This window comes from Ictalurus furcatus, chromosome 16, assembly GCF_023375685.1.
Source record: "Ictalurus furcatus strain D&B chromosome 16, Billie_1.0, whole genome shotgun sequence".
NCBI classification, from domain to species: Eukaryota; Metazoa; Chordata; class Actinopteri; order Siluriformes; family Ictaluridae; genus Ictalurus; species Ictalurus furcatus.
In genome coordinates this window covers 11,684,219-11,710,759 of record NC_071270.1, presented here as the reverse complement: position 1 = coordinate 11,710,759, position 26,541 = coordinate 11,684,219, and the positions used below count along the sequence as shown (strand labels likewise).

The 26,541-nt window shown below is 37.7% G+C and overlaps 1 protein-coding gene across 1 annotated transcript in view; it reads right to left on the bottom strand.

The window, feature by feature from the left end:
- Nucleotides 1–3,836: 3,836 nt before the first annotated feature.
- grik1a (glutamate receptor, ionotropic, kainate 1a) overlaps nucleotides 3,837–26,541 on the bottom strand; it is a 58,482-nt gene continuing 35,777 nt past the window's right edge. The window contains exons 6-17 of the mRNA XM_053644658.1: nucleotides 26,139–26,312; nucleotides 25,051–25,194; nucleotides 20,652–20,759; nucleotides 18,638–18,682; nucleotides 16,512–16,622; nucleotides 16,223–16,426; nucleotides 15,447–15,670; nucleotides 14,174–14,292; nucleotides 9,268–9,485; nucleotides 8,329–8,554; nucleotides 7,551–7,801; nucleotides 3,837–4,616 (exon numbers count right to left, since the gene is read on the bottom strand). Coding sequence (XP_053500633.1) covers nucleotides 4,464–4,616; nucleotides 7,551–7,801; nucleotides 8,329–8,554; nucleotides 9,268–9,485; nucleotides 14,174–14,292; nucleotides 15,447–15,670; nucleotides 16,223–16,426; nucleotides 16,512–16,622; nucleotides 18,638–18,682; nucleotides 20,652–20,759; nucleotides 25,051–25,194; nucleotides 26,139–26,312 — 1,977 coding nt within the window. The 3' untranslated portion in view covers nucleotides 3,837–4,463. The remainder of the gene's footprint in view (nucleotides 4,617–7,550; nucleotides 7,802–8,328; nucleotides 8,555–9,267; nucleotides 9,486–14,173; nucleotides 14,293–15,446; nucleotides 15,671–16,222; nucleotides 16,427–16,511; nucleotides 16,623–18,637; nucleotides 18,683–20,651; nucleotides 20,760–25,050; nucleotides 25,195–26,138; nucleotides 26,313–26,541) is intronic.

Sequence of the window (26,541 nt, the reverse complement as noted above, 5' to 3'; positions counted from 1 at the left end):
TTTCCTTGTGGTTTGTTCAAGTATATCAACTTTATTAATAAGCACTGTTTCAAAGATGATCAAATGTTTGTCCAAATATGTCAAAAAATCCATGTTAGCACGTTCGCCTCACACCACCAGGGTCGGGGTTCGATTCCCGCGCCTCTGTGTGTGCGGCGTTTGCATGTTCTCCCCATGCTGCGGGGGTTTCCTCCGGGTACTCCGGTTTCCTCCCCCAGTCCAAAGACATGCATGGTAGGCTGATTGGCGTGTCTAAAGTGTCCGTAGTGTATGAATGGGTGTGTGAGTGTGTGTGTGTGATTGTGCCCTGCGATGGACTGGCACCCTGTCCAGGGTGTACCCCGCATTGTGCCCGATGATCCCTGGGATAGGCTCCAGGTTCCCCCGTGACCCTGAAAAGGAGTAAGCGGTTGAAGATGGATGGATGGATGTATATACAGATCTGTTAAATAAGTATTTGCCCCATCCTGATTTCTTCAGTTTTTGTGTATATCTCATATAAAAAATTTCCAGACATTAAAACAAAATCTAACATAAAACAAAGGCAAGCCGAGTAAACACAAAATTGTGTTTTTAAATGATAATGTTATTTATTGAAGCAAAAATTATCCAAGATCAATTGGGCCTGTGTGAAAATATATTTTCCCCTGTAATTACTAATTCCCCAAATCTATGGAACTGCATTCATAATGGGGTTCAGCTGGACGCAACCAGGCCTGATTACTACAAACCCTGTTCAATCAAATCAACACTTAAATAGAACTTTTTCAACAGCATGAAGTTGGTTAAAAGGTCTTCCTGAGTAACACACTATGCCAAAATTGAAAGAAATTCCAGAAATGATGAGGAAGAAGGTGATTGAAATACCTCACTCTGGGAAGGGTTACAATGCTATTTCATAGGCTCTGGGACTCCAGAGAACCACAATGAGAGCCATTATCTCCAAATGGAAAAAAAAAAACTTAGCACAGTAGTGAACCTTCCCAGAATTGGCTGACCTTCCAAAATTCCTCCAAAAGCATACAGTAGTAACTACTCATCCAGCAAGTCACAAAAGAGCCAAGGACAACATCAAAGGACCTACAGACCTCTCTTACATCAATAAAGGTCACTGTTCATGACTCCACTATCAGAAAGACACTGGGCAAAAATGGCATCCAGAGTGGCGAGGCGAAAAGCACTGCTAACCCAGAAGAACATAAAGGCTTGTCTAAATTTTGCAAAAACACACCTTGATGATCCTCAAACCTTTTGGGAGAATGTTCTGTGGATTGATGAGTCAAAAGTGGAACTGTTTGGAAGATGGGGTCCCATTACATGTGGTGTAAACCAAACACAGAATTTCACAAAAAGAATATCATATCTACAGTCACAAATGGTGGGTTTGCGGCTACGCAGCCCCATATGCACCAAGCTGTGATGCCCTGTGTGTTCTGACACATTTCTATCATAGCCAACAATAATTTTATCAGCAATTTGTGCTACGGTAGTCCTTCTGTGGGATCAGACCAGACAGGCTAGCCTTCGCTCCCCACGCACATCAAAACATTCAGAGCTATTCATTGCTTAAACAATAAATCAACCATGGCAACAAGCAACACCTGTCAGTCACATGTTCCTATATTTTTGATTACTGGAAAAAAAATGGGTGGGTTCAAACATAAGGTGCCATGGTCCAAGTTGTTTAACACAACTAGATGTAATATATGAGGAAATAAAAGTGAAATTCTGATCTATCTTCTCATGTTCATCTTTGGAGCTCAAACACAAATGTCTTCAGAGTATGACAAAAACAAATTAAATGGATTTGCTGTTTCAATACCTCTGAAGGGGTATATGTTTCCCCCTTAGTTAAGGTTTTTCATAGCTAATGGGGTTGTAGAAGACTTAATTGTTCCTAGAAAAGACATACAAAATACAATGTAAAGGAGGCAAACACTTCAGTTGGCATTTACCTTTCCAATCCGCTAAACACAGATGTCTGAGCACACAGATGCTGGTGTGTTAATTATATGAAAGTAACAAAAGTCCAGCCTTTTGTTGCCCCCGTCCCAACTTTCTTGAGACTTGTTGCTGCCATCAAATTCAAAATTATCTTATTTTTTTCATTAAATGGTACATTTACTCAGTTGAAACATTTTATATCTTTTTTTTACGCTCTATTGTGAATAACATATGGGTTTATGAGATTTGCAAATCACTGCATTGTTTTTATTGACATTTTTCACAGTGTCCCAACTTTTTTGGAATTGGGGTTGTATTTCTTGTACGCTGTTTGCTTTGGATACCTTCCTTTGTTTCTGTTTGCACTGGTCCCATAAAGATTTTCCTCATCTGTAAATGAGAAATATACTCAGCACTCGCAGCACAGAGACTGTATGGCCAAAAGTATGTGGACACCCCTCCTAATTATTGAGTTCACACCCATTGCTAATAGGTACATAAAATCAAGCACATAGCCATGCAGTCTCCATAGACAAACACTGCATTACGACCCATTCAAACGAGAATGGGTCATACTGAAGCGCTCAGTGACTTTATACTGGATGCCACCTTTGTGAAAAGTCAGTTTATGAAATTTCTGCCCTGCTAGATCTTCCGCGGTCAACTGTAAATGGTATTATTGTGAAATGGAAGCATCTAGGTTCAACAACAGCTCAGCCATGAAGCAATAGACCACACAAACTCACAGAGTGGGGATGCCAAATGCTGAAGCACATAACACATAAAAATGGCCTAACCTCTGTTGCATCACTCACTACTGTGTTCCAAACTGACTAATTAATAAGTGTGAAATCTTTTTTGCACTTTTAAAATCACGTATTTTTAAAATAATTTGTTTTTGAGTAGCCAGACTCAAAAGGGAACTCATCTACACCAGGGCAACACCAGATTATAAATCATTTCTCTTAAATAACTGTATACAATAGAGTCAAGCATTAAAAGCTACAGTAAACTGTGATAATACACCCCCAACTGCTTTAACAGATGGAAACTATAGCAGGAGCTGCTAGTCCAGGCTCTGCAATCTGTTCACACTAACCCTACACTGTTCTTTTTTTCTGTATGTCTCTGCACCATAGAGTGCATATATCCCTTCCAAATATATGCACCATTGCTCTGTACATGCATGGAATATATATTGTCAGATTTTCCTTTTTCCTTCTTGCTAGAACTGATAACATTTATTATCAGAGGAAATATACTGACCTTTGGCTATGACAGGATTGTTATAGGATAATTTAGAATGCAATATGAAATTTCATATTTTATTTCAATCTTTCATCCTTCAAAAATGCAAGCTCTTGTGTAACCTCAGCAGAGGCAAACATATTTTAATCTAGTTAATAATTATTATGGAGTGAAGACTCCTTGAAGCATTTTCTCGGTGCATTCATCCGAGTCTCAGGGCTTTGATACGAATGGCTATTTCTGAACAGCCTTGAGCATTTCTTATCTGCTTATTTGAATGGCTTTCTCCATCTCTCTGAAGTTCTTGTTTTCTATGGAGGAAACCTATGTGAAAACCATGCATGTGTGTAAACACACACCCATACTATGTAAGTAAATGACTTTCGGCTAAAAAAAAAAGTAAAAAACTTTAAAGGTTTCCATCATATTTTTCATGTCTTTCAAGTTGAGCTATATTAGAACAAAATATGTACACACTCTGAATAATAATAATAATAAAAAGCATATCCAAACTATCTGGTTTTAACTGAAATAAAAGGTTGCTTTATAATCATGATAATAACAGTAAAGAGTTTGCTCTTTCACTTCTTCTGATGACTTATTAACAGCCATTGCTTTTTAAATGAAAGCTTTTAAGAGTGCATTTCACAGGGCTTCAGTAAAGGTAGTAAGTGAGGGCAGTTTAATCTTTGGCCTCTGTTGAGAGCCCCTGAGCTTTACAAACATCACTAGTCTGGTCAGTAGAATAGGGAAGTGCTTTGTGTATATCAGAAAGGCTGTACTGAATTGTCAGAAACTAAACAACAAAACAGAGGGGTTCAAATGAGTCTGGAATGGCTTGTGCTCAAATTCCATTTGGCACTGTCTATGTGCAGTTATTTTCTGTTCACATTCCCTCCAGGAAATAAAAATGAAATCATTTGTGAATACTTGCCATTTGATCAAGACCTTTGTACAGATTTTAATTCATATAGACTAAGACAGTGCTGGTTAAAATATGCAAAACCTCTTTATTTTGAAAACTGAGGACTGGGCACAAGAAATGCTAAGATGGAATAACTGATGTATTCCCGATTCCACTCCATTTTCATTCAATAATTCCATGTACAAAACAACTACACCAAGTGTTCCACTACCACAAAGTGAGATATACAAACTATGACCATGTTCAAATAAATAAAATAAAATAAAATAAATCATTCAATTCAATTCAACTGACAAATTAAAATCCTTTGCCAAGTCATTAGAAGTCAGATCTTTTTCCAGTCTCCCTAAGCCACAGTTTCTTTCCTCAGGAAGCATTTGGAATTGTATAAGACTCCTGTGAGTACTGCTTTTCCTCGTGGTCTTCTTCTTTTCCTCATTGCTTTGTGGCACCTGAAGGAGACTCCTAGCTCCTCCATCAGGTCACTAAAACAAATGCACTGAAAAAGAAGGTGAAGACACAAGTGAGTGCTCATTGTAAAAGAGTAACACTGCTTGATCTCCTTACCTTAAAATCCTAAGCAGGAATAACTGAAACAGCATCAGACATGTTAATAGAAAAAAATTGTTTGGCAGTTGCAGCGGAACTTAATAAATATCTAATATTTCAATTGAAGAAGTGCAATTCCAGCTTGAAGTCATAATGTAGGGCTCGCCTTATTTCTTTACATTCTCGGGCAAGTGCTTTTCATGGTTTAGAGTTCATGCAGTCTTTTGTTTAAGAAAATAAAAAACTTTCTCCAGTTGGAACAAATAACTTTTAATTACCTCAATTAATCTATGTCACATTAATGTAAATTACCACACATAATTTTGTTAAAATTACACAAGATGAAATGAATATAAATGTCCACAAATGATACATGAAAACGATTGCCTATTCTTTGAATTTATACAATGAAATAAGGCTACATAACAGGCAGATGATTTTCTTTGCTGGATGCAAAACATGGTCTTATGTTTGCTCAATGACAACAAAGACAAGTGTTATCCTGTTATCAACAATAATACATGTTATGCCACAAAAGCCACAAGCGGAGAGCCACTGCTTTGCTTATACAACCCCAATTCTGAAAAAGTTGGGACAGTATGGAAAATGCACAAAAAAAAAGTCATTTGAATATTCAATTCACCCTGTACTATGTTGAAAACACATTATTTGATGTTTTACTTTGGGAATTTAATTTACCTTTGAAAATATACACTCATTTCAAATCTAATGACTGCAACACACTCCAGAAAAGTTGGGACAGTTGACTGTTTACCATTGTGTAACGTCACCTTTTCTTTTAATCACACTTATTAAGTGTTTGGTCACTGAAGGCACCAGTTGGTTTAGTTTAGCAAGTGGAATTTTCCCCCATTCATCTGTTATGCATTTCTTCAGCTGCGCACCTATATGTGACCTTCATTGTCTTATTTTGCGCTTCATAATGAGCCACACATTCTCAATCGGAGACAGGTCAGGACAGCAGGCAGGCCATGCTAGTACCCACACTCTCTGCCATTGTCCTGCTCTGGATGGCCGCACATGTTGCTCCAAAATGTGTACATATCTTTCTGCATTAATGGTGCCCTCACAGATGTGCAAGTTATGGGCACTGACACACCCCCATACCATGACAGACACTGGCTTTTGGACCTGACGGTGATAACAGCTTGGATGGTCCTTTTCCTCTTTGGCCCGGAGAACATGACGGCTGTTTCGTCAAAAAACTATTTGAAATATTGATTCGTCAGACCACAAAACACGATTCCACTGTACTACTGTCCATGTCAGATGAGACCGAACCCAGAGAAGTCAGTGGTGCTTCTGTACAGTGTTGATGTATGGCTTCTGCTTTGCATAGTGAAACCTTAACCTGAGCCCATGTCAGGATATCCATTACAGACTCATGACGGTTTTTAAGACAGTGACGTCTGAGGGATCGGAGATCAAACGCATTCAGAAGTGGTTTTCGGCCTTGCCCCTTACGCACCAAGATTTGACCGGATTCCTTCAATCTTTTAATTATATTGTGCACTGTAGAAGGTCCTACTCAAAAATTCTACTCATTTGTTGCTCTCAAAGTGTTGGATTATTCGCTGATGCATCTGTTGGCAGATTGGCGAGCCTTGCTCTTGAAGGACTAGGCCTTTTTTTGGAGGCTCCTTATATACTATGATTAGACGGTTGCCTCGCCTGTTTCACATCAACTTCTTATTTCAACCTGTCACATCACTATTAGCCCTAAATTTCCCCATCCCAACTTTTTTGTAATGTGTTTCATGCATGAATTTCAAAATAAACGTTTATCTTAAAAAAAAAAAAACCTATGCAGTTGATTAGGTAAAACAACAAATACCTTTATATCTTTTTTGTTTAAATACAAGTCAAAGTACATTTACAAATCACTCCTCTTTGTTTATTAGCATTTTCCATACTGTCCCAACTTTTTTGGAATTGTAATTAACTTTTGTGTCTATCTAGGATTATACATAACCTTAGATTGCTTGGTTATTCATTATCTGAGCTAAACGTGGCCAATGCATGGGCACACTCTCTGCATAGTTTATTGTTTTCCCTGCTTCAACACATTGATCAAACTAATCAGCTAATTAGCAGCCAGTCCTGTAACAAACAATATAAATATAAAGGGCAGGGCATCTGTCACATGTCACAAAAGTGAGAAGTCCATATTAAAAAAATGCCAAAGTCAAAGTATTACCATCTTTAATGGAAGTCAATCTATATTAAATGTTCTCTATTATTAATTCTCTATTATTTATCTGTGAATGATACATTTAGTGTCTAAATGTATCATTCACAGATAAATAAATTTTAGACAGTGTATGTACATTAAATTGGGATAAAAATTGGGGTAAAAAGTGGAGGAAGGTCTGGTCATAGGGAAGGGTGATTAATAAGATCACACGCACCCCTTCCAAAGCTACTGAGGCAAGAGTGGGAGTGATTAATGCAAGGAGCATACGTCATCCTCAAGAAGGTGCCCACTCTCTAAATCTGTGGATTTGGATGTGCCAGTGAGTGAGGGAGAATCGCGTCTCTGCAGCTGCCGTGACTGAACCCCATAATAGAAACAGAAGGCCTTGCAGATAAAAGACACAAAACATATGGGCAAATAAATGGAATCATGCAAATAAAAACACAGAAAGGGAATGTAATGAGATAAGGAAATGAAATTTTAAAAGTAACAAGTGAGCCCTTACTGAGATAAAATTAAAAATTAAATAAAATATAGTAAAGTAAGCATGTAAAGCCACCTGTACATATTCCATAAGCATGTACAGACCAACAATTCACCTGTAAGATCATTTAAGCTGTGAGCTATAAACATACACATAACATTTAACACACACTCTCCCATCCCCACCTCCTCAACATCGCTGTTCTGGCGAGATTTGTAGACAAATTCTCCAATTGCCACAAAAACAGAGAGAACGAGGCCAGCAGCAAGCACAATAAAGATACCCCCTATGTTCTCAACTCCCAAGGCATTGGCCTCCTTGTTGTTCTCCTCAGGGCAGCCATTCCCCCTCCACCACTTCTCCTTCATCATGTGGAGCTTGCCCTCCTCCTGCAGCTGCAGGATGGCGATTGTCACCTTGTCCCTGTAAGGCGAGCCTGGAAAAGATACAACTATTATGCTGCAGCTTGTGTTACAGGATAATGGACATATTCAGTTGCATAGTGCATAGGTTCACAAACAATGGAACTGCTTACAGCCATTAATGTCTTACATTTAGTAGTATAAACTGGATTACTGTCTGAACTGATTTATTCAAATATTTCCTCTCAGCTCCAAAAATACTCCAAGTAAAATCAAACTCAGTGTAGACATAAACTATCCCATAAGTTATATAACAAAATAAAAAAAACCTTAAAAATAAAATTTTACTACATTATGTGCTGAATTATTGAACTATTCACAAATCTTACCAGATAAGCTCGCAAAATAGGTACATGCACTTATGAATAGTCCAATAATTTATAAACATTTAATGTGTTAAATATACATGATATGCAGTTTTGCTTTGTGTGTTCAGAATTTACAATATAGAAACTGTATATGGCATTTGAGGACCAGTGAAGTCATGTTCCTTAAAAACTAAATAAAAATCTAAAGTCCTTCAATCCATCAGCTGCTTTACCTATAGGTGTGCCTACTCCATAGCCTTTGGAGTCTATGAGTCCCCCAACCTGAGTGAGATTACAGTTTCTCTGGCTAATGTATTCTATGCTGGTGGACTCCATAAGGAGGGCATAGTCAGTGGTGAGGACGCGTGTGATGCCCTCTCTATTGTTCTTCACCAGGGCTGTGTTCTTCCTGCTGCTCATGAACGCCCACATCTTCTCGTATGTTGAGATCTTTGACTTCTGAAGGCAAACAAAAGCAAAGCAAAGTTGCTATGGACTAAAACTTTCTAAGGGTGGAAGAGCAATTCTTTCTGTGTTTCATTTGCTGTTTATGTAGTTATCAATGTCAGCTTATTGACATTATAAAGTGGGTCAGATCTGTGCAGCTGATGTGTAATAACATTATACCTACTGCCTCTCAGGATGAAGCAAAAACGGCCATGTGCCACTGATATGAAGCCTGTGTGTGTCAAGAGCTCATCCAGGAGAAGTGGGACAGCTGCATGCTGAATCTTTCTAAGCTGATTCAATTTGTTTTGTTCGTCTACATGTCCCTGTTTTATCAGCTACAGGAAGCAGTAATCATGGTCTTTAATCTTTTCTGGATAAACCCATACTGGATGTGCTAGCTCTCCTGACCTCAGCATGGGTCTCTACTGCCAGCTCTTTCTCTCTTTTTGCTCCTTCTTTCTTTCACTTCAGTATAACTCTGTCTCTCCACCTCCACCCTTAAAAGAAGACAAAAGTAGGCTTTTTTATGTAAGCAGCACAAATATAGCTCATATACACTAGAGAAATGTATATGAGAAATGGAACTTTGGCCTGACAAAAACCCCCTAATATCATTCAAGGGTATTTTAGTTCTGTTAGACTCTTACTTACTTAAATTAGTGCACAATTTTTTAAATGCTGAAACACAGCACATATACAGACCCTGTTGTGTGAATTATTACCTTAAAGAAAGTCATGGTGGAACCGTCTCTCACTGCTCCATATTCTATTCTAGTCTGCTTGGCCAGATCATCAGCTGAATCGATTGGTGCGTCCATCCGCTCCACAGTGAGAAAGGCAGCCAGGTTAGCAGTATAGGATGATATGATGATTAGTGTGAAGAACCACCAAATCCCCCCAACAATTCTGGTGGATAAAGCCTTGGGCATCTGATCTGACCCTGTCACAATAAGTAGGAGCACTGGTCAGCGTAATATAAGAACACCTATAAAAAAAAAAGATAGGACCTGCAAAACTAAAACTGCTAAAATGATAAATGATTCATGAAAATTAATAAGCATTTATCTTGATTTACTTTCAAACTGTAATTTGTGATTACTATTTTTTTATTTGTAGCATTAGTATTGATGTTTCCAATTGTTACTTTACTGATACTAGCATTATTTCACATACAGTTGCAATAAAAATTATTCAACTCCCATTGCAAAGAGTTTATTGTCAAAATGTACAGACTTTCAGCTGCAATGAGCAAATCAAACAAAAGCAATTGAAATAGTTCAACACAATGAATGTTTCAAGTGGTTTCCCCAAATTTAACTGAAAATGCAACTTATAATGACTTCTCCAGTCTCACAATTACTCAACCCCTTCATGGCAAGCATCTTTAGTACTTAGTAGAGCACCTTTTGCAGTTATGACCTGCTGCAAACGAGATGCATAGCCAGACACCAGCTTCTGGCGGCGTTCCTGAGGAATCTTAGTCCTATCCTCATGAGCAATGGCCTCCAGTTCAGTAATATTCTTGGGTTTGCGTGCTACAACTGCCTTCTTCAAATCCCACCATAGATTTTCTTTGTCAGGTGACTGTGATGGCCCTGTAGAATCTTCCAGTACTTCTTCTGCAACCAAGACTTGGTAGAATTTGAGATATGTTTGGGATCATTGTCCTGTTGGAAGGTCCAATGACACCCAAGCTTTAGCTTTCTTACAGACGGCATGATGTGGGGCGGCTGTGGCTCAGGTGGTAGAGTGAGTTGTCCACTAATAGTAGGGTTGGCGGTTCGATCCCTGGCCTGAATGACTCCACATGCCGATGTGTCCTTTGGCAAGACACTGAATCCCAAGTTGCTCCCGATGGCAAGTTAGTGCCTTGCATGGCAGCTCTGCTACCATTGGTGTGTGTGAATGGGTGAATGAGACACAGTGTAAAGCGCTATATAAATGCACCATTTACCATTTACGTTTTCTCCCAGGATTTCTTGATACTTCAATTAATCCATCTTGCCTTCCACATGCTGCAGGTTTCCAGTGCCAGAGGATGCAAAGCAGCCCCAAAACATCAGACAGAGTGTTCTTTCTTCATTGTACTTCCTCCAGACATACCGCAGATCCATCGTGCCAAAAAGTTCCAGTTTTGTTTCTTCGCTCCACAGAACAGAATCCCAAAACTTCTGTGGCTTATTTATATGATTTTGAGCCAACTTTTCATGTGCTTTTGGGTCAATAGTGGTGTACGTCTTGGAGTTCTGGCATGGAAACCTTCTGTGTTTAGTATGCACCTTACTGTGCTCACTGAAACCTCAGTGCCTGTTGCCACCAAATCTTGCTGCAGGTCCTTTGCAGTCACTTGACAGTTTTTCACAACCTGCCTTCTCAAAAATCTGGTTGCAGCTGTTGACAGCTTCCTTTTTCTGCCTGTCCAGGTAGTGTACACTCAACCCAGTTCAGGTATTTCATGTGTTCCAGCTCAAGCACACCTGGTGCAACTAATGAAGCCCTTGATTATTTGCATCAAGTGTGCTTGAGACAACACCTGTTTTGCATTTTTGTGCTGTTATGAGGGATTCTATTCAGGGGGTTGAATAATTTAGATGTGGAGAAGTCATTATAAGTTGAATTTTCAGTTGAATTTGGGGAAACCACTTGAAGCATTTTTTGTGTTGAACTATTTCAACTACTTTTGTTTGATTTGTTCATTGCAAACCGTTGAAATTTTGACAATAAACCTGATTTGCCATGGGGGTTCAATAATTTTGACTGTGACTGTAATAAGAAGGTGTAACCACTGAAGAGCTTTGCCTAGCTATAAACTGCATGACTCTACTACTATACACTATGTGGCCAAAAGTTTGTGGACACCTGACCATCACACCCACATGTGCATTTTTAACATCCCTTTCCCTATTTAGTCCCCCTTTGCTGTTATAATAAACTCCACGCTCCTGGGAAGGGTTTACACTAGATTTTAGCATGGCTGTGGTTATTTGTTCATTCAGCCACAAGTACATTAGTTATTCCATTCCAATCTTGGCAAACCATGACTTCATGTACTTCACTTTGTGCACAGGGGCATTGTCGCACTGGAACATGTTTGGGCTTCTTAGTTTCAGTGAAGGGAAAAAAGTTTCTTCTAACTTTGTGGCAACAGTTTGGGAATGAACCACATATGGTCATGATTTTCAGGTGTCCACAAACCTTTGGCTATATACTATATCTAATAATTCACATATATATCATATATATTTCACTAAAATATTAATAATATGTAATATGATGCTCCAGTAACTGATATGAGAGTTTTGCATTCTATCTCCAAGACACGTGTACTAGTTTAGGGGTTGTCAACTAGTGGACTACAGTTTGGAAGTGGACTGAGGAAAGTAATCCAGTGGATGAAACCAAGTTCTCAAAAAACACTGTAACGAAACACCTGAAAAAAACAGCCATAGTTGAATTACTCCAGGCGAGTTGAACTACTGCGGGTTCTGTAGCAGTTATGTTGCAGCATGTGGCCAATCACATGCATTAAATGATTTACCCCAAGCCAGGGTTATTCAGAAAGAACAGTTTTCACAGACTTTCATTAAAATAAAATTCATTTACTCTCTCTGCACAGAGCAGTATGCATACAATTCTTCACTTCAAGTTCAAAACGGATCTGTTCATAGTCTGTGGCACTAACCCAAAATTGTAACGTGCATACACAAATGTACGTCTTATGGCTGGGAAATTGAAGGATATTACAGGCTCATATACAGTACATCATGGAATTATGAAACTGAAACTATACAAAAGGACTACATTCTGGTTGTTACCTTTACTATGGCCTTGTTCAGACCTGGTATTCTCATATGTCTCTTGATGTTGTAGGGGATGTACCAGGATGCATAGTCATTCACAACAATCTCTGACCACCTCCAAAATTAGTTTGAGTGATCAGATCACAAGGAGGTCTGTTCAAACCTGAATTTAATGCTGTCAAATTGTAATAGGATTAAACAAGACAGATGGTAAAATCACATCTGAACTGGTTTCATGCATGACCCCACCATACACAAAATACTACCACTCTTTGGTACCAGAACTGCTTTAACTGCAGCCTCAATACATGGATTCAAGGGTTGCAACAGACTACAGCACAAGGTTTGTGGATAAATATCCAGGATATTTATACTGTTTACAATATGACAAAACTTAGGAATTTGGCCCATCTTTTGGGTAAGGCTAGGGCCAAATAAGACTTTGTGGGTGAGCTCATAAAAGTGAGATCAAAAGGCTTCAGGTGTGAATATAATAAATATAAAGTTATTCAGAATGTAATGTCTTTCATGTATGACTGCTCAGAAGACAGATAGAACAGACTCAGCTGGTGATCTTTAGCTCGGCTTTGAAATTTCCTTTGACTTGTGGGGCATTACTGTTACCCTATGATTCATGAAGTACATCAAACAGCTGTGTTTAGTGGCATGCTGCGGTAAGCAAACACCAACACACAACTGCCCTTACACTGTGTTGGTTTATAGGCAAAACATCCATCCATCCATCCATCCATCTTCTATACCGCTTATCCTTCCTTCAGGGTCACGGGGAAATCTGGAGCCTATCCCAGGGAGCATCGGGCACAAGGCGGGGTACACCCTGGACAGGGTGCCGATCCATCGCAGGGCACACTCATATACACATTCACACACCCATTCATACACTACAGACACTTTGGACATGCCAATCAGCCTACCATGCATGTCTTTGGACTGGAGGAGGAAACCGGAGTACCTGGAAGAAACCCCCGCAGCACGGGGAGAACAAACAAAGACCGCACACACAGGGCCATGGTGGGAATCGAACCCCCGACCCTGCGAGGTGAACGTGCTAACTACTAAGCCATCGTATGATAGGCAAAACAAATGAATTTAAAATACTATGCTATATTTAAAGGAATAGTTCATGTGAAAGCACTAATGCTAGCCATTAAATAAAAATTTTATTGTTAGATCTTTTACATTCATTATTGACCATAGCTGTCAGATATCAAGTGGACAGATGGATACACATGCATTTTAATGAAGGCTTATGGATATGTAAGAAATTACAGTATCTGGACAAAAAGTGGATTATGAGCTTGTGGGAAGACCCACACAACTGCAACTACTCCCACAACAGGATGCTGAATAAGCTGCAACACCAAATTTCTAAATCTTTATTTTTTTCAACATGGTTGAAATCAACATGGTGTTTCAGCCTGCAGATCCTGCACTCACAGGATGTTTTTTTTGTTTGTTTTCTGCACCATTCTATGTAAACTCTAGAGACTGTTGTGTGTGAAAATCCCAGGACAGCAGCAATTTACTCAAACCAGCCTATCTAGCACCAATCATACCATGGTTAAAGTCACAAGGATCATACTTTTCCCCCTTCTGATGTTTGATGTCAACATTAACTGAAGCTCTTCACTTGTATTTGAAAGGGTTTTTTTTTTCATTGTGCTGCTGCCATATGATCGACTGATTAGATAACTGCATAAATGATCAGATGTACAGGTGTTCCTTATAAAGTGGCTGGTGAGTGTATAAACTGGCTTTTGCAATAGAAATATTTATTTCATATAAAATATATTTTTTAATTTCCTACCTTGCCTCATGAGTGCTGCAATTCCAAACCACAAACTATTTAATAACGTGAAGTTGTTTTCCATCACATCTGATGAAGGATTGCAAGGATGAGGGTTATACCATTCATATGGTGTGAACCTGTATGGAGTTTGAAAAAGAGAATCATACACACACACACAATATAAATAATTACGTTTTCAAAGTAGAGGAACCACACACTTCATCATTATGGGACCTAATTTTCTGAACTGTCTGGTGCAAAAAAAAAGGTAAAAAAAAAAAAAGTAAAGGTTATAGGGAGTTTCGTAGCCAGATTAATTCACATGTATTATAATGAAACTGTGAGTGATAGAGACGAGTGTTATAAATGTGAGTTTTCAATACACACATTCTGAAATCACAGTTTTTAAATAAGTGCTCAAACTCGATCCTGAATGTCCAATAACAGCATATGAGCCTCACTATAATTTTAAGCAAATGTAGACATAAACACACATGCCAATACTAACTTATGAGAACATTAGATGTTCATTAGAAATACAGAACAAGTTACACAGGTAATTCAAAGTGTTGAATTAAAACCCAGAGTGTTGACTTAACACTTTCAGAGTTAATTTGTGTCCAATTGGACATATTAACAATGTAGAGTGTTAATTCAACACTGGGGATTTTGCTGTGTCTTGTAATTATATTTGGATTTCCAAATGTAAATTGTGTGTAGTCTTAAATTGGTTTCTTTATTCTATAAATTCTCTCTATAACCATAGAAAGATGGATATCTGTCAATTTTAAAACCAGGTTTTTGATAATAAAACAAAAAGGTTTGCACTCTCACAATAATAAAGACAATTTATCATAATGTTATTATTTATATTACTTCGTAGTAGCACTCTGAAATTTAAAGGCTACATTGCCTAACAATCTACAGGATACACAAAAGATATTTTGACAACAGATGTAGCTGGATTTTTCAAATTAATTTTAAACATTTTCAAATTAAAAAACCCTTTCAATGTGAAAAAGTACATGCTTTTGTATTAAACATCCAGGTGGATGCTACACACTGGTGGTAGTTGTGGAGATTTTGAGTGCTTTGAGTGCCTAGAAAAGCACTATATAAAATCTAAGGAATTATTATTATTATTATTATTATTATTATTATGTCCCTGATAAGCTTCTAGGAATCAGTTTCTCTGATTAAGCCTGGTCTTTGATTTTAAGTGTTTGGTGTACAAAAAAAGAAGCAAAATGCCAAAGCTAAGGTATGGTAGAATACAGATTTCCTAATATACCTAGCAATAATGAAGAGCACGCAGCTGACTCCCAAACATGCCAGCAGCACATACATCCAGATGTCTGGGGTGAGAGGGTTGAGGAAAGAAAAAACTCCAGGGTTGGTGCCATTGGGTTTACGGTACAAGATACTAATCCCCAGGGTCATAAATGGCTTAGAGAAGTCTATAACTTTCTCTCGCACATAAGTGATGGTCAAAGGTGCCACAGCCAGATCAGCAATCTGAAGAGAAAATATACAGTTGGTTGATCATTTAGAGTAAAACAAATCCATGAATGCAAGTGACTGATGATCTGCACAGTGATAGGTGAGAATCTGGAAGCACTTCGAAATTCATGGAAGTCAAGCACTAAGACCTGATAAAAAATTACGGTGAATCACAAGATTTTTTATAACTTTTGTCAACAGACAAGTCCTCTCTTTAGTATTATGTGCTTCAATCTACTTATGGCAAGTTATTTAAGCAAGCTAAATTAATTGTCCAATTAGCCAGACCAAGAATATGTAGTTAATTAAATCCTGCACACTAATTCTCCAATCACGTTTTGAAACTATATTATACTCTCTGCTTTATGCAGCAGCATTTTGTCATATGATGTCAAAGTAATAACAAAGAAGGATATATATCTGCATTTATTTCAACCAATTACATAAAACTATTTCCACTGCAATGTCTGAATGAATATCTCAACTAAGCACAAATTCTACACCAGTCATATGTCCTTGAAGGTAAAATGCTTTGGTAAATGAGACCTATTAGTGTGAGTGCCTCACATGGTCAATGAGCTCCCTGACCATTCCGTTCCATTCTCCCTTGTCATTCTGGGCACCGTACTTGCCATCCGACACCAGCTTGACTTCATAACTGAATCCCAGAATATTGGAGAGCTCCTTCAGTAGATCCAAACAGTAGCCTTCAAAGCGATCATTCCCATAAAGCACCTTATCAGACTTCTTATACATTACATACGGGTTCTCCTGCAAACACCCAACAAATCCACCTTATAAAAATATATTAATTTCCTAGAAAAAGACATTAAAATCCCTACAAAAAAATCCTTACCAAAATTGTGGTAACAATCAGCGTTCTGTTGACCAGAGAATCTGTGACGTTATTAGAGTTGTCCCTTTTTTCAGTCAAGTTCAGACCAGTGTATGATTTCCACACCCCAATCTATGAGTAATGCAAAATGAATACATCTCAGGAAGAAACATAGCCAACATATTATAGGATGGAAAAAATATGGGCATGTAAAGTACTTAAGACAATAACAGAAGAATGACAATTTTATAGACAACAGAGGGGAATGTGGAAAGAAGACAACAAGAAGAAGGTGTGACATCTAAAGGACTGTCACTGAGGATTGAACTACGATATACAATGTGTGTGTGTGTGTGTGTGTGTGTGTGTGTGTTTGTATTTATATTTACATTCACATAGATGCAATCAAAATTATTCAACCCCTATTACAAATCAGGTTTATTGTCAAAATGTACAGACTTTCAGTTGTTTGCAATAAGCAAATCAAACAAAAGCAATTGAAATAGTTCAACACAATGCATAGTGAAGCTTGGGTGTCACTGAACCTTATAACAGGACAATGATCCCAAGCATGCCTCAAATTACACGAAAGCTTGGTTACAGAAGAAGTCCTGGAAAATTCTACAGGGCCATCACAGTCACCTGACTTGAACCCCATAGAAAAACTCTGGTGCAGCATGCAAGAATATTACTGAACTGGAGGCCATTGCTCATGAGGAATGAACTAAGATTCCTCAGGAACGTTGCCAGAAGCTATGCATCTCGTTTGCAGCAGGTCATAACAGCAAAAGGGTGCTCTACTAAGTACTAAAGATGCTTGCCATGAAGGGGTTGAATAATTTTGAAACTGGAGAAATCATTATAAGTTGCATTTTTAGTTGTATTTGGAGAATCCACTTGAAGCATTTGTTGTATTGAACTATTTCAATTGCTTTTGTTTGATTTGCTCATTGCAAACAGCTGGAAGTCACAAGTATATATATATATATATATATATATATATATATATATATATATATATATATATATATATATATATATATATATCCCCAATTCCAAAAAAGTTGGGATGCTGTGTAAAGTGTATATAAAATCAATCAGAATGCAGTAATCTGTGGTCAGGTGAATCGAATTTTTATATTATTTTTGGAAACCACGGGCGCCGTGTCCTGTAAACTAAAGAACACTAAAGAGGAGAGGGAACATCCAGCTTTTTATGAGCACTCAGTTCAAAAGCCTGCATCTCTAATAGTATAGGAGTGCATTAGTGCCTATGGAATGGGCAGCTTTCACATCTGGAAAGATGCCATCGATGCTGAAAGGTATATACAGGTTTTAGCGCAACATATGCTTCCATCCAGATTCCATCCCATCTTTACTTCTGAGAGACTCTGTCTCGATAAGATACTCTTCTCTTTTTATACCCAATCATGTTACTGACCTGTTACTAATTAACCTAATTAGTGGCAAAATGTTCCTCCAGCTGTTTCTTTTTAGTAACACTTTTCCAGCCTTTTGTTGCCCCATCCCAACTTTTCTGAGACGTGTTGCGGCCATCAAATTCAAAATGACCTTATTTTTTCTTAAAATGGTACACTTACTCAGTTTAAACATTTGATATGCTTTCTATGTTCTATTGTGAATAACATATGGGTTTACGAGATTTGCAAATCCCTGCATTCTGTTTTTATTTACATTTTACACATCGTCCCAACTTTTTTGGAATTGGGGTTGTATCTGTCTGTCTGTCTTCATTACCAGCACCATAAACAACTTTAAACATGGTGTATGACATACAGAACTGCTTCCCTCCAGGGATTTCTATAAATAAATTAGTACTTCTCCCCAAACATCTGCCATTGGATTAACTGTGTTTGTGTTAGAGCCACCTTCAGAAATATATTGGTTCATAAGAATTCAGTATTGACAAATGAGGAGGCTTTTCATTACTCTGAGTACATAAAATGTAATCAGTGCCATTAATTATAGCTTACATATTCCAAAATCTCAGCTGTGCTTTATCCCTGTGAGAGTTCAGGGATAATCAGTGTTGGAAATTTATGAGGAAATTTTTATATAGGAAGATGACTCAGGGAAGGGGATATTTTGTTTAAGAACTGAAAAACCAAAACAAGACTACAACAGACCTTTGTCCACAATTTTGTACGACGTGGTGCAACATCACCTACATGCTTTTGAAAAGTAAGCAAATAAACAAGGTTTCTGAAATTAGCTTCTCTAACAATTCCTGTCTGCATTCAAATCACTTTGAGTCATGAATAAATGAATAAAAAATGTTATTTTAGAAACATACAGTCCCCTCCGAAAGTACTGGAATTATGGAAGTATTTTGTGGACAATTTTCAAAAGCAACTGCAAACTGTATTTCCAATTGCATTTCCTATTTCCTACAGATGATTGTGCCAATGCTTTACTGAAAGATAATGAAGGATAAATCTTTCACCATAAAACCATAGATTTCAGAGCAACACTGCTCGCATAAAGTTTTACTAGTAAAAAAAAACTTTAGAAAGTAACTTAGAAATAAATGACTAGAAACAAATGTACATACATTCAACAATACAGTCAAACAGAAACACTAGTAACGAGGCTCTGAAAGCACAAACAGACACACAAGTAAACTCTGGATTATCCAACACAGGTCAGACTCACTCGTTACCCAGTGTTGCCAAGTCGTACAAGACAAATAAGCAACTGCATCCACAAAAACAAGCCCAAAACAAGCTCAATATAATTATTGTTTGTTACGGCCTCAGTGTAAACAGCCTCAATAAATGAGCCTGGAACATATTAAACTGAAACCACTTGCAGTTTAAAAAGAAAAACAGAATTTATTTAATAAAAAAAATCATTAAACTTTATCATTCCAGGACATGTTGGCTGGCACCAAAATTTTTTTGCGGAAACTCTGCTCTGAATGTCTACTCTACTCTGTCCAATTCCACCTATGAAGACTGCATTTGTTGTTAAAAATGATAAACTTAGAGGAAGATCAGAGAGTTGTCTATGGGAGAAAAGCAAACCATTTTGCAGCTGAGAAAAGAGGGAAAATCAGTTAGAGCCGCTGCACAAGCATTGGGCATAGCCAAAACAACAACAGAATGCCCTGAAACAGATAGAAAACCACTGGTGTACTAACAACCAGACATGGAAAAAGTCAGCCAAGAAAAACAATGGCAGTTGATGACAGAAACATTGTGAAAGCTGTTAAAAAAAACCCAAAACAACAATCCACTGATTGTGACATCATCAACAACCTCCACATGGCCGGGGTGAAGGTATCACAATCCACCGTTCAAATAAGACTTTAACATCAGAAATATAGAGGCCATACCACAAGATGCAAACCACACATCAGCAGTAGGAACTGGAAGGCCAGATTGGAATTCACAAAGAAATATAGAGATGAGCCACAAAAGTTCAGGAACCAAGATTAACCTCTACCAAAGTGATAGAAAGGCCAAAGTGTGGAGATAGAAAGGATCTGTTCATGATTCAATCATACGGGCTCATCGGTCAAGCATGGTGGAGGTTGTGTCATGGCTTGGGCTTGCACAACTTCTTCTGGAACTGACTCACTATTCTTTATTGAGGATGTAATGCATGATGGTAGCAGCAGAATGAATTCAAAAGTCGACAGAAACATTCTGTCTGCCAATTTACAGAGAAATGCATCCCAATCTAATTGGGAGGGACTTCATCATGCAGCAAGACAATGACCCAAAACACTCTTCCAATTGAGCATCCATTTCATCTCCTGAAGAGGAGACTGAATGGAGAAACCCCCTAAAACAAACAACAACTCAAAGAAGCTGCAGTACAAGACAGGAAAAGCATTTAGCAGCAGCAGTTTGATGGTGTCAGTGGGTCGCTGGGTCGATGCAATTATTGAAAACAAGGGATATGCAACCAAATATTGGTCTTGCCATTCCAATACTTTTGGAGGGACTGTAAATGACGTACATTTTTAAATCTCATATTGGAATAACAAGGTACATTAGATCATGATTGCCATACAAAAAGAAGTATGTAATGAATAGACTGTATTTAAACAAATCTATCAATGATCCATCAGTCCAAATACTGTTCAATCAGAAGCTCTAAAAATGTTCTTCCAGAGCTTTAACTGAGCTGCCTCACCTTTGTTGTACCTTCCTCCATAAGGCTGATGAGGTCCAAATCAAAGTCTTTCCTCAGTCCATCAGTCTTGTTAAGGACAATCCGTCCTGTCAGGCCATCCCATTGAGCCTGGGGTGTCCACCACAGTGAAAAAGAGACAAATGCTTAGATGTTAATCATTAAGTTCCACAACAGGATAGGTCAACTTTTTAGCAAGTTCAAAACAAATACTTGCTCTCTCTTTTATATAATTTACAAACTGTTCTGATATATCTGACTAAAACTACATTACTAAAATGACTGAAACCGCTCAGTCTACAAGAAATTGATAGTGTGTCCTTTATGTACTGTGCTGTGAAAAAGTATATACCTGATTTTTTCTGTTTTTGTGGATATCTCATACTAAATTGTTTCAGAAATTAAAACAAAATCTAAAACAAAGACAACCTCTGTAAACACAAAATACCGTTTTTAAATGATAATGTTACTTATTGAAGCAAAAACATTACCCAGAACCAACTGGGCCTATGTGGAATGTATTTGCCACCGTAGTTACTAATTTTCCAAAACTATGAAACTGCATTCATAATGGTGTTCAGCTGGAGTAGATGCAACCAGGCCTATTTACTGCAAACGCTGTTCAATCAAATCAACACTTAAAAACTTTTTCAACAGCATGAAGTTGGTTAAAAGGTCTTACCCAGTAACACACTATGCCAAAATTGAAAGAAATTCCAGAAATTATGAGGAAGAAATGTGAAATATATCAGTCTGGGAAGGGTTACAAAACGATTTAAAAGTCTCTGGAACTCAAAATGGCCACATTATCTCCTAATGGAAAAACTGGGCACAGTAGTGAACCTTCCCAGAAATGGCCGACCTTCCAAAATTCCTCCAAGGGCACAGTAACAGTGAGAGCACAGTAACAACTAAATAAATAAAAAACTGTATTGTATGTTTTACTCGGGTTGCCTTTGTTTTATGTTGTATTTCGTTTGAAGATCTAAAACTGTTTAGTATGAGATAAACACAAAATTAAAATAAATCATATCAGAAATCAAATACCTTTTCACGGCACAGTAATACAAATACAAATACAAATACAAATACATAAAAGTATTTACAAATAAAAAACATAAAAGCTGTGATCACATAAATATTCAGCTCTGTTGCTGTGAAACCCCTAAATTAGTTCTGTTGTAACCACTTGCCACCAGAAGTTAAATAATTAGTGGAATGAACATAAAAGGGCCCAGAGAACTGTTAGAAATCTAAAAAAAAACACGTAACAGACTATCAAAACAAGTCCAGGACCAAGTTCTGGTAAAAACTATCAATTAGGGTTTCAGATGGGAGAATATGCTCACAGGACAGCCACAAGCTAGGCACTCCACAAAGTTGACTTTATAGAAGAGTGTCAAGAAGAAAGCCATTACTAAAAAGAAAAAGCCATAAGAAATCCTATTTGCAGTTTGCCTACGAGGCTTGTTGGAGTACAAAACCCAGACCTCAATCTAATTAACTATGTGTGGCAAGACATTGTTATTGTTTACCAAAGGTCTCCATACAATCTGACAGAATTTGAGAACTTTTGTCAAGACGTATGTGCAAGAAAAGGATTCACATGTGTAAGTGCAGACCCAAATGTGGAAAAATTCAAGGGGTGGGTGCTGATTACTTCTGCAAGGCACTATAGTTCACTGTAATTCAATAATATATGAGACATTCTTAATTGCAATGCATTTTTGAATTAAATGACATTTTATTAAACAAAATTAAACATTTTGATTTCACCTGAAGCTACTGGCAAGAGTACCATATTTGAGTCAGATCAAGCCTGATACTGATGGTTCTCAGACTTAATGATATACAATACTTTATTGTGATTCCAATGCTAAATATTGTGATTGTGGTATATTGTTATAAGGCTTGAGTTACTTTGTCTTATACTGTAAAAAGATACATTAACACTGCTTCTGAAGAGGTACAGAGGGGAAAGAAAGCTTAGACATTAGTATAGATGGCCAACCCTTCTAGTTTCTGCTAGCCATCCCTTTATAGACATTGGTGCTGGCCTTCACAGAAGCAGATTTCCAACCTGTCATAACACTCGGTCACTTTCTGTCAGATCACCAGGACATTACACTTTTTCTCCAGCCATCTCTGTGATGATCACAGTTCTACTCCCTTATCTCATTACCATTCAGAAGAAGGAAGTCCAAATCCTGTCCAGGAGGATGACAGCACTGCAGTGTGTGTGTTTTCTCAGCTCATGAAGGGTTTGATAATTAGCTGCTGAGTAAGTCAGGTTAGGGAAAAGAAAATACTACACACAGCAGTGTCTCAGGCTTCAAGGGCTGGATTGTGTGCACCCCTGCTATGAACAGTAATGAGTCAATCATAGGTTTTATACCTGTCTCACATACATAAAGTAAAGCCTTCAAATGGTCTCAAGTATATTGCTTGGATTTTTCTAAAAGAGCTAAGAAGGGTATAATGCATGACCTTGCTCAATGCAGGATACTTATTTCACAGGCCTTATGAAATAAGAGCCCTGATTACGAAAGCTATATCAGCTTCAGCACTGTGGCCTTGAAGGACAAATCAAAGCTGCATAGTGTAATCTGCACTGCAGTAAGCATATGCTGAAGTCCTCCTGCCCTAAATCAGATCCAGTACATTAGTTAATATTATAGCTTGGTGGATAAGCTGTGGGGAAAAAAGTTCACAATACACAGTTAAATGACTTAATGATGCTGTAATTGAGTTTTTATAGGTCATTTAAACATGGCATCTGGAGTCATTTGAGACTCAGCCAAGCTGTCTCTCTTTCTCTCCTCTTTCACCCATTTTATGTCACTGACTAAAGCTTTATTGCATTCTGCCTTGATTGTATTCTCTCATTCTCTACTCACACCCACTATTAGAGAGTGATAAGACCAATTAGGCACAAATACTGTTCTTCTGTTCTGTCCAATTCATACTTAATTGTGAAGTGTTATTAGCCCTGGGGTCTGAGAGATTCCCTTTCAAAAATGCATTCATGGAATTGTAATGCCCATTATTACTGATGGCAATCAGTCTGCATGATATGCACAAAATATTAAACTGTGATTACACTGTGTTAAGTGTAATATGCACATAATATTACATTATTTTAACCGAAATGATTTACGTTAGGTCAATTTATCAAGCATCCACAAAAAGATGGGATATAAGGGACTGAGCATGATGATCACAACAAGGATTTAATGTGCAATAGAAATACTAAGAGATCTAACACAGTAATAACTAATAAATGATATACTGATATACTCAAACAGCCAAGTGACAAAATTTCACATGTAAGCATGCAGCTGCATTGCCTTTTCATTCAAGTCAAAGATCTGGGGCTGAATATTCAAAACTGCATTTTGAGGCTGACATCTGTAAGCCATATTGAAAACTTAACCTGAAATGTGTTGAAGGACTACTCCATCCTAAAGCACCTCCAGGAACTCATGTAATAGTCATCTTTTGTGTGATGAATTCTCAGAGCAAAGAGTAAGCACAGGCTATAAAATGGACAAGACCAGTGATTTACACTGCATTTAGAGTGCATCGAGATTTAACAGGATCAATCTACACATTTATCAAAGTCCATTTTCTGCCCCCATATTCTGGCCTGCAAAATATCTTTGGCGTCATGCATATGTCTTCGGGTGCCTTCAGGTGGAGTGAATAAAAGTGTAATACATCAAATAAACAAGGTTGGTGGTCAAAATACTACTGATATTCCAGAACTAAAATGCAGGTTTGAGATGCAAAATGACAATGGTTTGTCATTTGAAACTCTTGTGTTATATTTGCTGATTATATTGTGACATGAAAGGGCTGTACCAGTATATATGTGTACTGGTATGACCTGTAATATACAGTACCCTCCACTAATATTGGTAAATATGAGTAAAGAAGGCTGTGAAAATTGTCTTTATTATTTAATTATGCAATATCAACATAAGTCCTGCACCAAACAACAAATGAATTCTTCCATAAATGGAGCTGTAATCTTTAATTACTGTATATTGTATATTTTGGATTGTGCTATTCTTGTATGTGGTCTATAACTAGCTAAATATTTTTTATTAGGTTAGAGAAGACAGAAATCAGTCAACTACCCAGAAGAGTGTTTATTTTATTTGCCTGCAGAGTCTCACAATTGTTTTTTTTTTTTTTTTTTTTTTGTAAGGTGGGTTGGGATAGGCTGATGATATTCGCTTGTGAATTTCAGTTGTATAGTTACCATGCTATGAATTTTTCACACAATCTCAGCCCTTCTATGAATATGACCACTGAATAATGCATATTTTCTCTTGTGTCACTTTCACTTTTGTGTTCTTCTGGAAACTACCAGCAGCAAGTGTTTGTTAGGAGCACTCACCTCCTTAAACAGGTTCATGAAGCGGGGTCCATACCGCCACGGTTTGTGCCTGTGGCACTGCAGTGAGCTCACTGTCATCTGATTGGCCCGCTGTGATGCCACCGCAACCATGAACACAGCATCATACATTAGAGCGGCTGATGTCTGCAAAGAAATAAAAATTATTCCAAAATATTAATAGAGCTCAAATTATGATCCATCTGTCCTTCAATATGTCATGATACCTCAATATGCAATTATGTGGTTCAAAGGTGACTATCACTGAAGTTGTCAGGAAGATAGGGCAGAGAGGAATAGCTTCTAAATGCTGCCTCCAATATATACAGGATGGAAGAGATCCACAGTGCTCTCTGAGTGGCTAAAAGTTCAGTTGGCAGCATAGCTTCAATGCTTTTGGGCCAATATGGGGGCACTCAAGCGGGTTAGCTTAAAACAAGTTATATTATCCTGGGAGTTGTCTATAAGGGTCATTCTAGTAACCAGCTTTGTATTGCCTATTTTTATTTTATTTTATTTATATCTTTTTTCAAAGCAAATCTATGTTCATATATACAGGGTGTCACAAAAGTCTCCAAACATAAGGGACTATGTATGCTAGCACCACTTCGTTTGTGCCTTTTTCAATGGATGTTTGTTACTGTTGGTTTCCCAACACTTCCAGTCTTTTTGAATTTGTTAATAAGTTTGGCAACAGTGTCATGTGTGATGTGCTTGCCATGTTTCCTGTTAATCAAATTTTTAATCAAAATCAAATTTACCATCAAACTGTAAATATGTGTCTGGAATACAGAGGTATTAGTTACCCACTTGAGTGCTCCATCTTTTTTTAAGCAACCTCAACCAGCTTCACTAATTCTACCTAGTGTCCAGTACTGGCATTTCATTTCAAGTACATTGTATTCTGGTTTTTGACCTTGAAAAATAACAATTAATAACTAACATAAAAAATCCAAAGTACACATAACTGCGATGAGATAAAACAAATTAATTCTATCCAAAACATTTGTAACAACTGTTACACCTCTAACACACATGGTTAAAATGAAGCTTTAATGGATGGTTGACAAGTGAAATAGATCAATCCTTACAGTCATCATGCCACTCATCAAGCCACTTTCAGGTCTGTATGGGGCAAACTGCCATTCTGCACTCCATTTCTGAACAACAGACACAACATAGGGGTTGTCCAGGTTTAGCAGGCGGAAAGAAGTCATGTTCACGCCACTGTATCGGTAGGGCTCCAGGTCAAGTGCAAAGAGATCCTTAAAAGTAGGCAAGAATTTTTTTTAGACTGATAAAAGCTGGTGTCTTCTCTGTGAAAAACTGTGAGAGAGATTGCAAATAGGGAAACAGCACAATACATAAAGTTTCCAGAAATACAGGACATTATGGACAAAGGTTCTTCATTAGCTGTGTAAGCAAAGTGCTTCTGAGGCTGTAGGAGGTTAAAACCAGTTGATAGTTTGATTGCACAGCTAATGAAGCACTTTT